This window comes from Mandrillus leucophaeus, unplaced genomic scaffold (genome assembly GCF_000951045.1).
Source record: "Mandrillus leucophaeus isolate KB7577 unplaced genomic scaffold, Mleu.le_1.0 Scaffold184, whole genome shotgun sequence".
NCBI classification, from domain to species: domain Eukaryota; kingdom Metazoa; phylum Chordata; class Mammalia; order Primates; family Cercopithecidae; genus Mandrillus; species Mandrillus leucophaeus.
This window is the reverse complement of record NW_012101854.1, coordinates 5,368,364-5,384,148: the sequence shown is the minus strand read 5'-3', so window position 1 is coordinate 5,384,148 and position 15,785 is coordinate 5,368,364. Positions and strand designations below refer to the sequence as shown.

General features: G+C 37.6%; 1 protein-coding gene across 1 annotated transcript in view; it reads left to right on the top strand.

Moving 5' to 3' along the window:
• The window catches only part of TTLL7 (tubulin tyrosine ligase-like family member 7), a 133,085-nt gene that overhangs the window by 68,325 nt on the left and 48,975 nt on the right, over positions 1 to 15,785 (top strand). The window contains exon 10 of the mRNA XM_011977779.1: positions 2,552 to 2,646. Coding sequence (XP_011833169.1) covers positions 2,552 to 2,646 — 95 coding nt within the window. The remainder of the gene's footprint in view (positions 1 to 2,551; positions 2,647 to 15,785) is intronic.

Sequence of the window (15,785 nt, the reverse complement as noted above, 5' to 3'; positions counted from 1 at the left end):
AACCTACTAAGTTATAGTCATTGTCTTAGGTGGTGGGGATACAAGAAGACAGAGTACTTGCCCTGGTGTAGCCATTATTCAGATGTGCATTTTATGGTAATAGTTATGAGTACTAGTAGGTAAAAGGGAAATAACAAAAACGGTAGTGTGATTAATATCTCTGCGTAACTGTGTGTATTGGAGAGTTAAAAAAAAAAGCTTTACAGAAGAAACACCTGAGCAAAGTTTGTAGGGCTGCAGAAGGGTGGGATAGGGGCTAGGGGCTGAGAGAGATAAAGTAGGGGTGGGGAAAGGCTGTGGTGCAGAGGGTACAGCACTAACTTAGGAGCACAGAAGCTATTATGGATACTTTAATTTGTAGAAAAAGTGATTGTTATTTGTTTTGATAAAACTATTTTTAAGACCGTTGAAAATAGTGTTTACTAATTTAATACATTTTATAATAATTTTCATTTTTAATGCATTTACAAGCTGTTGAATTTTGAGATTTTAACATCTACTATGTTTTGTCTGTTTTAGAATTGGGGTAGGAAATGAGAACCAAATAAATCATCTCATTATAGAGGAGAATTTTGGCTGGGTGGAACACTAATTTTTAGTTTCTTCTGTCAGCCATTTGTGGTTCTTCTATTTTTTTTCTTTACCTTTCTCATAAAACTTAAAAAAAAAAAGAACAACCCTGAATGAAAACTTAAATTGAAAAAGTTTTCCTGCCTTTCCACATATTATTAACAGTTTATCTTGTGTGGGTATACCTCTTCACAGACCAATTTATCTTATAGTAGAGGGAAAAATTTGAAATAGGTAAGGAGAGAGAGAGAGAGATTGAGATCTGAGATGGCTTTATACTGAGACCTCAGTACCATCCTGGAGGAGGGATATGCCTGACACAATTCCTCACTGAAATTTGGAATGGAGTCTCTGAGGAATTCTACAAAGACAGATAACATTCCAATGTACCACTTACTCATCAGTTCTTTAATGTCTGGTTTATTTTGTAACCATGTAACATATAGTGACAACACCATCATTAATTGTATTATAAACTCCAGATATTTGAATCAGTATGGTTGAAACTTTTTTCCTATAAGATATATTACTTTACCCTTTCTCTGCACTTGTAAAGGGAAATGCTTAGAGCTTTCGTAATAGATTAATAAACTCCCTTTCTCAAATTGACCTGGAATAAATGGATGTTATTGCCATTTTCAAGCTATTTCCTTTTCCTTGAGACTATATCACAAATACAGGAACGTGTCTGTCACCTTCTAAATCAGAAATCAACAAAGGAATCAAAATACAACATGGCATATCTGTATAAAAGGAGTACCATGCATCCATCAAAATGATGGCATGATGAAAGATTTTCATGATACATTATTAAGAGAAAAGCTTGGAATGTAAAATAAAGTATGGTTCGTATAGATATGCATTTGGAAGGTAAAATGAATATTTTAAATATGTATACATAGAAAATATCTGGAATACTATCTACCACGTGGTTAACAAGACACTAAATGTTAAGTAGTGGGATTACAGGTAATCTTTTGTTACTTGTTTTCCTTCTTTTTACTTATTTTTCTGCAGTGAACCTGTGATACATTTCTAATTAAAGATGTTATATTCCTGGGTAATTTCTTGATTATAATGTGATATTTCTTCAGATTCAAGTTGTAGAATGCATGCTTTCAATTGTTTTGTCTCTTGTGGTGACAGATGTGTATAACTGTGACTAGTAACTGTGGTATTTCTTCAGGTGCAAGTTGTAGAATGCATGCTTTCAATTGTTTTGTCTCTTGTGGTGACAGATATGTATAACTGTGACTAGTATACACACACACACACACACACACACACATATATATTTGAGATAGCCTAAGGGATTAGTTGGTGGTCAAGAAGCTAAACTGTTGTGTTGAACTCAGCAGCGTTCTAACCAACTGATTTAACTGATTAAGAAATTTTCTTAAACGTCGGCTATTCCAGTTATATTTTTATAACAATGACAACAGTAACAAGACTCAACAAACACAAAAACAAACACTCCAGCTCTTTTATTTTTCATCTTAATGAATTCCTGAAGATCTGAAGCAGTGAAAAGGGAGCACTGATAGTTTCTATATTTTAAATATATAGATGTATATAATTATTACTGTGTTGGTATAATTATTACTGTGTTGGTAACATGAATATCACTATTTCCTTTTTGTTAGGCTAAATCACTTTTAACTTTCCTAAACTTAAGAAACCTAAATTGCATGGGGTAATGGAGAGAGTGGAATGGAGGGAGAGGTCAGCTTATACTGACAGTAAAGCTCCTGAACTAAGGCAGCAGTGAGAAGGAGATGGTGCCAGTAGTCAGTCCCTTGCAATTTGTTGCCCTAGGGTGATGCGGAATGGAGATGTGGCAATAATAGCTGGGCCATCTACCATGTAAAGCTTTGAGGTTTATTGTAGGGTTGTTCTACTGGCTAGAGATCCCACATTAAATTAACAAATATGTATTGAATATTTATTTACCTTCCAATATTGTTTTCTTTGTAAATTTCAGATTAACCGAGCCCCAAGCTTTGGAACTGATCAGAAAATAGACTATGATGTAAAAAGGGGAGTGCTGCTAAATGCATTGAAGCTACTAAACATAAGGTAAGGTAAAATATTTTCTCTATCTTTTGGGCATTTATCTCCACGTTTGACATAGATTAATCATTTGTACATAAAATTGGCTTTTCAGAATAGTATTTTTTATTTTTATATTTTGTAATTTTCATTTCTTGATTCCATCCATTCTGTATTTTTCATTTCTTGATTCCACCCATTTTGTAATTTTTATTTCTTGGTTCCATCCATTTTGTATTTTTCATTTCTTGATTCCATCTATTCTTTAAACTCATATAGTTAAAAAAAACTTTCCTCCCTACTCCTGTATACTGCTTTTCCTGCTTCCCAGGCAACAGTTTGTGCCTGCAGTAAATGAGGTTAAATTTCAATGTAGGTATGATTATTTAATATAGTGTACAAGATTAAATTGTTAAATACTTTAAGAGACCATCTAGATTATATTCCTCATCTTATAAGAAGAAACTAAAGCACAAAGAGTTCATTCAGGAAATTAAAAAAGAAATCTCAAACATGGATTTCCTAACTTTCTCCCCAGAGGTCTTCCCATTAGATCATGCTCCCTATGTAAACAAAAAAGAGAGGCAGTTGTTGAGTGAGAGTTAACTTTTCCATTTAGAGAGGTAAGTAAAATTTGAGAGAAGACTTGGCTGGTGTGGATGTAGGGCTGGTTGCAGTGTACATGATCATGGGATTCAAATATTTGAAATGCTATTATGTGGGAAAAGCTTTTGCCTCATTACAAAATGAATTTTTTAGATGTTTGACTGAAACACTTCATGAAATAGTGAGTTACCTGTCATTAGAAGTGTTCCAACAGAGCTTAGAGTATTGGATTAAAGGGCCTCTGAGGTGATTTAAGCTCAGTAATTTTATGATTTTAATTTATTCTAATTGTCATTCAAGAATTCTAGCAGAGTTATGGTATGCTTCCAAGCAATTTTTAAATTTAAGATGTTTCCAAGCAATATGCCTATACATGTTTTTTTGCATGAAAGTTTACTACTATTATTTAAATAAGCCTTGTGTTTAGTTTTTTTGTTGTGCGTGCGTGTCTTTTGACTTTGCCATTTATGGTATCAATTCAGGACATTATCTATGGGTGTTTTTGGTGTTTTTAAAAGTGAGGTATGTATAGTTTAAGCAATCAGAAATTTCTAGACCTAAAACTAAGGGAAAGTAGAAATTCATTTCTTTATCTTTCTTAGTGTTGTTCCACAGATAATTTAGCACAGTTCTTAACATTTAGAGCATATGCTAATGAGGCTTATGTTTCAGAAGTGCCTTCTTCCTCCAGCTGGGTGGAGAGCTCCATGGGTGCATGTGTTAGACTTGAGTTTCACTGGGCATGTCACAGTAACTTAAGCAGGAACTAAGAACACTAGGAAAATTCTTGTCTATTTATTAAATAGAATTAATTTTCATATGGAGTGTTTTAATTTTGGATAGAACAAATTGTTCTGTGAATCCAGAAGTCCCCTATTTACATTAATTTTAATCAGACTATTGGGAATGGTCTTCCTTTCATTATGTTATCTTTCTGCTCAAGAACCTAAATAGAGTTCCATTTACCACTGTGTAGCCTAAGCTTCTAATATAACTTAACCTTAGCTGTTCTATCTTATTTCCTGTTTCTCTCCAACCCACACTGTTTTAGTTAGGCTGATTGCCTCATTATTTTTCCCACATAGCTTGTCCATTCTCACTGATTATTTATTCTATTCTGTAGTCTGAATGCCTTTCCTTATTGCCTGTGACTCAAATCCCATCTTTTATTATGAAGTCTTCCTTTTGGCCAAAATGAATCTTTCCTTTCTTGGAGCTCTAGAAGGAATTTTTGTCTGCATAGTATATGGCTTATCACTTTGTTTACTCTCTTATCCTCTGTGGGGTTTTATCTGGGCGCAGCTGGTTTTTCTTTTCAATTAGATTTAAGCTCCTTGAAGTTGAAGAGTACATACTTTTACTTGCTTCACAGTGCTTAGTACAGCGCTTTGCTTATGGTATGACCTTCAGGTTCATTTTGTGAACATATGCTTTTAGTCTCAAGGAAATTCAGAAGAATATAAATTGTTCGGGATATTCCATCACAACTGCTGTGAAAACAGAACCTCACATGGAGGGGATCAGAACTGATCCTTTTTTTAACTTGGATGACAGAATGCAATTTGAGTTCAGCTTCAAATAATTTTTTTAAACATTAGGCTTGGGGTCTTCAGAGACAAGAAAATACGAAAAGGGTTATATGTAGAACAAGTAAAAGTTCTTTTTTCTATAATAAAAGGAAAATCCAGTCATTCTGTGATGGTGTTACTGGGTTAATAAGAAGAATCTTTTTCCTCCATGAATATTCTATTACAATCATTAAAATGGAACCTAGAAAAGACATTCACAATCCCATGAGTCCTTGGGTCTGAAACACTTGTTAATACTCTGTTAACACTTGTTAAACACTCTGTCCCTTGTTTACAACTAATTCATGGGTTACAGGCTTGCAGCATTTAATGCTACCCTATCATTGAACATTTAGTCTCAGTGGCCTTCTCTGACACTAGTCTCTGAGTTTACCTAACTTTGAGCATTCCTTAGTCTTCTCTTACGATTTCTTTTACTTTCTGCTCCCTGCCTGTCATTTTCTCACAGTGTCTGTCCTTGCTTCAGCCCTCTTTTCTCCTGTGTCAGTCTTACTCCCTTTTGTGGCATCATTTTTGAGTCTGACATATATGTAGCAATATGGATCGGGGTGCCTCTTACTAGCTTTGACCCACTCTGGAGCTCTAGTCCAGCATTTACAGCTCTCTGCTGACCATGTACCCTGGATGCCCTGGTCCAATAGATACCCAATAAACATGTAGTGAGTGAGTGAGTGAGCAAGTAAATAAATGAATGAATGGATAGTGTTCTGATAACACTTAAATTCAATATTGCCAAAGTTGAATTATTTTCTCCTTTGATCATGTTCCTCTTGCTGGGTTTATTTATTTATTTTTTTTGTCTGCTAACAATATCAAATACCTCCAACAAACAAAAGTTAAAGCAAATCACTCATATGTATTTACTGGACTTTTTTTTTTTTTTTTTATTTGAGACAGTCTCTGTCACCTAGGCTGGAGTGCAGTGGCGTGCTCTCAGTTCACCGCAACCTCCGCCTCCCAGGTTCAAGCGATTCTCCTGTCTCAGCTTCCCGAGTAGCTGGGATTACAGGGGCCTGCCAGCACTCCCGGCTAATTTTTGTATTTTTAGTAGAGATGGAGTTTCACTATGTTGAACAGGCTGGTTTTGAACTCCTGACCTCAGGTGATTCACTTGCCTCAGCCTCCCAAAGTGCTGGGATTACAGGTGTAAGCCACTGTGCCTGGCCTACTAGACATTTTAAAATAGCCTATAACTTGCTAGAAGCTAGAGATACAAAAATGAATAAAATTTCCCCACCTTAAGTAGCTTAATTGTTAAAAGGGAAATATATATGCTCATAGATAAGTACAGTACAATAGTAATTATCCAGTTTGCTTTGCTAAAGTTAATGGCAAAACGATTCACATGAAAATGCAGGATAGAAAGCTGGGAGTTATACTTAACATTATTATGAATTGAATGAATCCTGTCAAATTTCTGACTATCACTTTATTTCTCCATCTCCTCTCCAAGGTTGAAAACTTCTTATCTTTCTCCTGGGCTATTTTATTGGCTTCCTTCCTGCTTCCAGCACTAACCTCCATCCCATTTTGCAGCTTCCTTTCTGTTGTTCTGCAAATCATTCAACAACCATTTATTCCAAGTCCACTACCACTGCAATAGGTACTGGGAATCCAGTGCCTCCTATGATTCCTAGGCTTCTGGCTTGGATGACTTGTCTGATGATGTGCCGTTCATTGAGATGAAGATTATAGGCGAGAAAGAGGCTTAGAAAAGTAACGAGGGAAGGCAGAAAGGAAAATAAAGATGATTCAGTTTTAAACATGCTAATTTTGGGATGCTTTGAGACAATGTTAAATGGAAAATTTGATATACAGGGCCCCAGGAGATAGAGATATCTATTGGATTGATATTCATGTATAGATTGCCCTTGAATCTAATGGATGAGATCACACAGTTGGACTGTATGTTTTGAGAAGGGCAGGGACAGAACCCTGAGAGATGCCAGGATCAGAAGAGAGATTTATAAGCTCTGATATTCTGATCAGATTGTTTCCACATTGTCAGATAAAGTTTATACTCCTTTGAATTATGTACAAGGCACTTTTTGATCTTTACATTATATGCAAAGCACTTTTTGAGCTGGCCCTTAGCATCTCTTTCCAACCTGATCATTTCTTGTTCCTTTGCTTTGCCTTGGAAATGGCTTTTCTAAGAACTCTTTTGTGGTACAGTTTCAAATTTCTGTACCTTTGCACTTGTTCTCATTTAATATTTGTTCACCTTTGTATTTTTGGTGAATGCCAACTGATATTTTTAAATTGTAGTAAAATACACTTAACATAAAATTTACCATTTTAACCCTTTTTAAGTGGCATAAGTGACATTAAGTACTTCACATTGTTGTGCAACTATCACCACCATCCATCTCCAGAACTCTTTTAATCCTGCAAAAGTGAAACTCTGTACCTATTAAACACTAACTCCCCATTCTTCTCTCTCCCCAGTCCCTGGAAACCATCACTATGTTTTGTGTCTCTGTGAATTTGAGTGTCCTACTCTTGGTATCTCATGTGGAATCATATGTACTTGTCCCTTTGTTACTGGCTTAAAGTAACTGGCATAATGTTTTCAAGTTCTTCGATGTATCATGTGTCAGAATTTCCTCCTTTTTAAGGCTGAATAACATTCTATTGTATGTGTATGAATACCGCAATTTCTGTCAGCACATTCATAAAACCTAGCTCAAGCCTGACATTCTATTTGAAGCCTTTGCTGAGGCAAAATGGTTTACTTACTCCTTTGTGCTATCATCATACTTCCCCCTACTTTTCAAAATAGTACTCATCATACTCTTGTGTTTTTGTTTATATGCCATTGCTCCCACTTCCTTTATTTGGTCAGCTGCTTGAGGGTAATGGCCCTGTCTGGTTCTCTTTGTATCCCCAGGGCCATATCTGGAATTAACAAATAGTGAGTACTAAATAAAATTTGAGTTGGAAGACAATGGTATGGGGAGGGCATTTCATTCAACTACTTGTAGAAAGATGAGGAAGTGAGACAAAGCAAAACAAGTTGGTAGAACTTCTAGTGGTTCCACATTCCTGGAGTATACAGCATGTGAAGCAAGTGATCAGAGAAATGCCTTGGATGGAATTATAGGGTAATAAGTAGTGGAAAAGACTCAAGAAAGTGGTAAACTAAACTGCTTAGGTCAGTATATGGATACAGTTGAACGGAAAATGCTAATTAAAATGCTAAGTGAATGGTAATCTTTTTGGTCTTTGGTTAAATTTTTATTCTGGCCTGTGATGTAAGTACTGAGAGTCATTAGTGCTGATTTATGCCTGTGAATATTCATAGAAATGAAAATAGTTTTTAGAATGACAATATTCCTAAAGGCCAGAAAGTACGAACATTCCTTTATGCAAAAAAATGTCTCAGGGTAGTTGGATTTTCTTTGTTTCTTAATGTGTCTGAAGGAGCTTCTGTGTCCTTATTTTTGTTATTCTTTGTGTGTGTTCAAACTGTTTGTGTGTAAGTATCCTTGTCTATGAGTGTTTTGTTTACTGTCGATATGCATATAGATCTATGTTTCTTTCTTTCATAGAGTACTCATCATATCATCTCGTCTTTCTTTATTTTCCCTTCCTCTTATTCATTCCCTTTTTTTGCTTCCTCTATTTTTTTCTATGGATTGTTTAGTCTTTGTTCCTCTCTATTCCTCTTTTCATTTCTATTTCCTTTTCCTCTCTTCTTTTTCTTTTAAACTGAATGCTATATAGGAATGATCATTCTAGATAAAGTGGACAAAGTTTATCCATTTTAAATGGATATATGATAATATATTCATTGATATATGATAGAATGATAAAATGATTGTTCTAGATATAATAAAATGAAAAAAGATAAAAAATTAAAGAGTTATCTAAACCATGGCATTTCCTTTACCCTTCATTAGGGAATCTCAGAGCCAAATTTGTGTTCGTCATTGAAAATGCCAGTGGACTCACCAAGAAGTCTTGGTGTCATCAAAAGTTCATCTCTCTTTCTTATTCTTGATACTGAATTAGTCACCAAAGCATATCCATTCTTCCTCCAAAATATTATTCTAAACTTATCCTTTTTCTCTAATCCCTTTGTTGCTCCCCTGTTCCAAGCCCTCATACTTTATATTTGTTAATGAAATAACATCTCATCTTAACTTCCTGCTTCTTTTCTCATCTACTTCTAAGCCACTGTATATACAAATTATATTTGTAACACATACAAATATAATTATGCCATCTTTTAAAAAATGTATGTCCTCCATTGTGTAAAGTTAAATTTGAGGCTCAATAACCTAGTATTCAAGCCCATGTGAGAAGCTGAGTTTCTTGCATTCACCCAGAGCTCCAGTAATCCTGAATGACTTGCAGTTTTCTGGATGTGTTTGTTTATTTTCTCAAATTATTACTTTTACCTGACCACCTGTGGACCTCTTGCCACTCAAGCCTGAATGTTGTCATTGTAGCAGGATGAGCTGCGGAAAAAACCCCTCAGACACTGAGATAGTGAAGGGAGTGGCTTTAATCAGCTGGGAGCATCAGCAGGCTAGCGTGTTAAAATCCGAGCTTGTCAGGTGCTCAACTTCTGTCCCTTTAAGGGCTCACAATTCTAAGGGAGTCCACATGAGAGGGTCGTGATTGATTGAGCAAGCCAGGGGGTACATGACAGGGGCTGCGAGCACCAGTGGTCAGAGTGAAACAGAACAGAATGGGAGGTTTCACAATGTGTTTCCATACAGTGTCTGGAATCTATAAATAACATCAGTTGCTAGGTCAGGGGTCAAATTTTAGCTACCAGGCTTAGGTCAGGCAGGCCCAGGCCCGGTTTCGGGTCTGATTCCTTGGTTTTGGGTCTGGTTCTAGGCGCCAGGCTATCTGCCTTTAGTTTCACTTCTCTTTCCTTTTATGAGTATAAAACAATATAAAACAATGTGAGAGGGTCTCTCTCTTCCCTCATTTCCCCCCTTTTGAGACTCTTACTTTTTATTAATGGGAGTTCTCTTATTTTCGCTACTTATGTCTTCTTGTGCAATAGATTGATAGTGATTCATATCGTACACTTGTGCTGAAGCATTCTGGTGAACTAAGGTAGTGATGAGACTTTTTATCATTTGAAGAAGTACAGGTAGCAAACAAGGGAGCAATAAGCAGGTTCCTATTACTATTATAACTCTTATTATAAGAGTTTTAAATTTTCCTAGTGCTGGGAACCAATTTCTAAACATGGGCTTATGATCAAATCCATGCCACACTTGCACGGGCACATGTGCTAGTTTTGTTGTATCTTTAACTATGTCTTCAACTACTTGCCCCTGATCATCTATGTGTAGAAAGCAATTAGTAAGGTTAAATTTTTCACAAACCTTTCTTTAGCTGCTAGCAAGTAGTCGAGAGCTAGTCTATTTTGATAGATAGCATTCCTCATCTGAGTTTCTTGCCGGGCTAGAACAATCAAGGCTTGACTGGTTTTATTAGTGATGATTTCTAAAACAGCTTGCAACCATATGATTTGCTTGAGCATGTAAATGGGAGTCTGGTATCCCCATGCGTCATCTTGTGTCTAAGTGGCAGGCCTATAGTATTGTATAATGTTTTTAGGAGGCCATTTCATTATCTTTTTAATAATCTGTGGCTACATTTCACTTTTCATGTTAAGCATAGACAGGGAAACCCAGGAGTTCGTCTGTTTTTATGGGCAGTAGGAAGAAAGATGGTTTAATAGTGCCAATAACACAACTGCCTGTCCACCGGTCAGGTAGCTTAGGATAGACTCTATGTCCACATATCTAGTATAACCTAGTGGGGGCTGTCCAGTCCTAGAGGGATTCTGGGTGGGCCTAAATGGTTTGCAACTTTGGGAATTTACTAAATGAATTTTTTTTAGTATGGTTTGAACTCCACTAGGTGGCTGGTTTTGTAGTTCTATTATACGGTTTTTGCCTGAGGCAGCTGAGTCTTTCTATAGGAAGGGTGAAGTCCTTCCCCACTCTTGCTATACAGTATTGTTTAATGATTGAGGCTTTTAGGTCTTAGAAGTTATCAGGGTGATTTTTTCTGAGCCAGGAATTTATCAGGAACTGGGTCTGTAGGTACTAATTCTTGGTCTTCTTATGGCCATTGATCTCCTGTTACAGTTTCTCTACAAACATAACTTTTAGAGACTGGGCTACATACCTTGGATAGAATAGCATTATACAAACAAGTTTCTTTTAGAGTCCTGGTACACTTATAATAACTATAAAATAATAGGACTGTAGCAATCTTTTGTCCTACCTCAGTGACTTAATGTATATACTGGGAACAGTCCTCAGTCTGAAGAAGGTCAGTTGAAGTTCGTACTGTAAAAGTCCAAATTTTAAGGAAAATGAGTCCCATGATGAGTTTTCTCATGCTTTGGCCGTGCGTGGACCAGTCAGCTTCCAGGTTTGACTGGAGCAGCATTTGTCATCTTTTTCATAGTCACTTTGCAGGGGTTGGTGAAGCTGCTCCCATCCACGTACAGCTTCCACTCTACTGATGTTTAAAGGATGGTCTCGGAGGTTGGGCCAGCTAGAATAAACTGAGTCTAATACCTCTACACAGTTATGTTTAACTGGGCTCTCTGATACCAGGAGTAAGGTGGCAGGTTTTAGGGTGTTGCAAACTTCAATGGTTATGTGGGGATTTTCACAGAGCAAGCTTTGGTATCTAGTTAGTCTAGCATTCATTAGCTAATGGTGTCCTTTGGTACTTATTAAAGTCACCACAGCATGGGGGTACTTTAGGTTTTGCCTAAGAGTTAGCTTATCTCCTTCTTGTGCTAACAGGGCTGTTGCTGCCAGTGCCCTTAGACATGGGGGCCAGCCTTTGGAAACCTCGTCTAGTTGTTTTGAGAGATAGGCCACTGGCCTTGGTCAAGGCCCTATAGTCTGGGTTAAAACTCCAACTACCTTTTTTTTTTTTTGGACACATAATGTGTAAATAGTTTTGTCAGGTCAGGTAGCCTCAGGACTGGGGCCAACCTGAGTTTTTCTTTGAACTCATGAAAACCTTGTTGCTGTTGGTTGAAATAGATGTAGTTTATCTAATTTATATTTTTATTGACTATCGTCTACCAAAATATTGACTTAAATCCTGTAACTGTTTGATTTCAGACTTTAAATTGATCTGGTATTCCTTGTGGGGCTCCAATTGCATTTAAATAGATGTGAGAGTTGAAAGACCTATAAGGGGTTTCTCTGGTTTTATGATGTCTTATTCTTTTTTTCTTCCTCTGGTTGATGAAATGCCAGGGTGAAAGGGATAGCCAAATGGACTAAAGCACAAGTGCCACTCTAGTTATTCGGCAGAGTGCCCAGTAAAGGTCTACCACAATACCACCACACATCCACTCGGGGATCAACAAGGGCTGACTAATTAAGAAGCTCTTGAAAATTCTTAAGCTCACTGCATCCCTTCAGGTCTCCAAGGAATGCTAAGTTTCCTCCCTGTCACGAGAGACATGAAATGAACTTAGTGTTCGGAGACGGAGGCTGCATGGCCCTCGGGGGCTGACCTGCAGGGTGCTGGACTTTGGGATATAGCAGAGAGAGCTTGGCACAACTTATTACTCCAGGCTGTAGAATCCTGGAAAAGAGCTACCATAGAGCCCATTCTTGGTGGACTGGAGGACTACCTTAGTGGAAAGGGGACAATCTGGGCCTCTGGCCTGCCATGTGCACAAGCATAATAATTGCTTTTGTTTAATGTGCAGATGGAATATTTGATCCATTCCAACCAGGCATTTGCATCTTGGTATGCTGTCTTAATTGCCAAAGTTTGTTTTAAGTCTTTAACTTCTGTGATCCTCTAGTAAAATGAATGTTTCCTTTAGCACCTATTTTTATTAGTTTTTAGACCAAAGAGAACTAAGCACCATTTTATATTTAATAATGCTTCTTGTATGACTTTTATACCAGATAAGCTAAATTTTACCTTTATATTAGTGTGTTATTAATGTTAAACTTAATTTTAATAAAACCTTGTAGACGTATTTATCAAATTTTTCATGTTTGAGCATAACGTAAGATTTTATAGACTCTTTTTAACCTTTCATAATTTTTGTTAAAGAGCAGGTTGGTGCTTTGAGAAAAACCTATGTCCAGTTCACAGAAAAACTGGATGATACCTTTTTAACTTTAGCTAATATGTTTACGCACATAATTTTCTTTACAATCAACGTTTTAAAACTTGCTTAAACTTTCAAAACAATAGTTTTTTTAACCTTTTAATGTAGGCAAAAATCCACATTCTTATGCCTCCTTATAATCCTTTTACCAAAGGTATATTTTTCTTTCCTTATACACCTTGCACATAAACTCAGGAGGCCTTATTACTTTTAAATTATATAACATTTTTTACATAACATTTTTTTCTTTCATGACTTTCGTAGACAATTCTTTGACATGTCTCAACTTTCTGACTTATTACAAACATTTCTTTAAGCAACCAGTTAATTTATTTCAGGACAAGAATTTACCATATAACACCCTTTTAACCTAAATTCTGTCTCCCCCCTTTTTTCCATTTTTTTTTTTTTTTTTTTAGGATAACCATTCTTTTCCAAAGTGAACTTCCTTTATGTCTGGGGACTAGACTGTCTAAGGCCACAAGATTAGAAATTACTATAATACATGTTACACTGCTAACTTTTAGCAAACTTTACTTTTGTTGAAAACCTTGTAAGTTTATCCTTTGCTATTAATAAGACCTTGTTTAGTCTAAATTAATTTAGAATTGGTATAGATGGCCTTTTTTTTTCTTCTGTTAGCAAAACAGCTGTGCTACAGATTGAATGCATCTGGGCCATCCACAGGTTACTGGATTAAGGATTTTTGATAGGAAGGACTCAGTGCTTTAGGGATACACCCTTGTTTACACTGACAACAAAGTGGTATTAGAGTGTTATAGGGTTACTGAGAATACCTTTAATTATTAATTATACATTTTAAATTTACCTTGACTTTTAAAGGAATAGGGTATACTGTTTTTTTTCTTAACTACTTGTATATTTCTCTCTTTCTCTCTTTGACTTGCTGTCTCTCTCTCTCTCTTTGACTTTCCTTCTGCCTCTGTCTCTTCCTCTCTTTCTGCCTCTCTCTTTCTCTGTCTCTCTCTCGTTTCTTGACTCCTTTGTCTCTCTGTCTCTTCCTCTCTCTCTTTGCCTGTTTTTCTCTCTATCTCTTTCCTCTCTTTCTCTCTGCTGGTCTTTCCTTCCCTCTGCCAGCCACTTATGCTGCTGTTCTCTTAACTACTGTAGGTGGGGAGGGGGTCTAAAACCAGCTGTAACTGTCTATGTACAGAAACTGGTCTGGGTGCCTTGGCTTACGGGTTACCTTGTGCCATACTTTTGAAACAACGGACCTGTCTAGGGTTCCTTCTGATGGCCAGCCCACCTCTAATGCTGGCCAATCTATTTCACACAAAGTTCTAAGTTTTCTTGGTGTCATAGTAACAATGTAATCTCCCTTAAATCCTTTCTTGAAATTTTCAACATAGTTCCTAGTGGGATGGGCTTACTTTGTGCCTGACCTATGCTTCTTCGAGACAAAACACCACACTCACACCACACGCACCCCACAAAACAAAGAACAGGTAAAGGGGGCACACACACACTTTTGCAGTTTACACCAAACCAAAATCAAAACCAATATCAGAGTATCCAGAAATCCAAGCCAGTTCAAAACCAAAACCAAAGTATCAAGCAATCCAAGTCAAGTCAAAAACAAAAAAAAAAAAGTGCCGGTACAGGCACACCATGGGAGATCAGGCCACACTTCCACTCAAATGGAGTAGGCAAGTTCCCAAGACCAGTCCTGTCAAGCAATTCAAACCAAGTCAAAACCAAAACCAAAGCGCCGATAAAGGCACACCGTGGGTGATCAGGCCATGCTTCCACTCAAGTGGAGTGGGCAAGTTCCAAAGACTAATCTTACCAAGTTCTAGATGACTAGACTCCAAGTGCCAGTTCCTGGTGTTCAGCCACTGCATTGATCCTTCATGGGGGCCTGCCACACAGTGCTCTGGCGAGGCGTCCCATGGGGCAAATGCCTAATTGGGAGTGCTCTCAGGATCCTTGTCACTCCAGCAGGGATGTTCCACATGGCATGCTAAAGCCACCTAAGGAGCTGCCTCGGCCATCCATTAATCACCTCGCTTTCCCAGTCAGGAACCAAGAACTGTAGCAGGAGGAGCCGTGGACAAAACCTCTTAGACACCGAGATAGTGAAGGGAGTGGCTTTAATCAGCTGGGAGCATCTGCAGGCTAACGTGTTAAAATCCAAGCTCATCAGGTGCTCAACTTCTGTCCCTTTTAAGGGCTCACAACTCTAAGGGGGTCCGCGTGAGAGGGTCGTGATCAGTTGAGCAAGCCAGGAGGTACGTGACGGGGCTGTGAGCACCGATGGTCAGAGTGAAACAGAACAGGAGGTTTCACAGTGTCTTTCCATACAATGTCTGGAATCTATAGATAACATCAGTTGCTAGGTCAGGGGTTGAATTTTTACTACCAGACTTAGGTCAGGCAGGCCCAGGTCTGGTTTCGGGTCTGATTCCTTGGTTTCAGGTCTGGTTCCTACGTGCCAGGCTACCCACCTTTAGTTTCACTTCTCTTTCCTTTTCTGAGTATAAAACAATATGAGAGGATCTCTCTCTTCCCTCAGTCATGAAAGAGAATAGATCAGTTTCCTAACATTCCTGCAAGGTCAAGTTGTGATGGTACATACTTGAGGCAAAAGAACACTCTTTATTATTTGGGCCTTGGACCCATATTCTTTTTTTTTTTTTTTTTTTTGAGACAGAGTCTTACTTTGTCATCCAGGCTGGAGTACAGTGTGCAATTTTGGCTCACTGCAGGCTCCGCTTCCTGGGTTCATGCCATTCTCCTGCCTCGGCCTCCTGAGTAGCTGGGACTACAGGCGCCTGCCACCATGCCCGGCTAATTTTTTTGTATTTTTAGTAGAGATG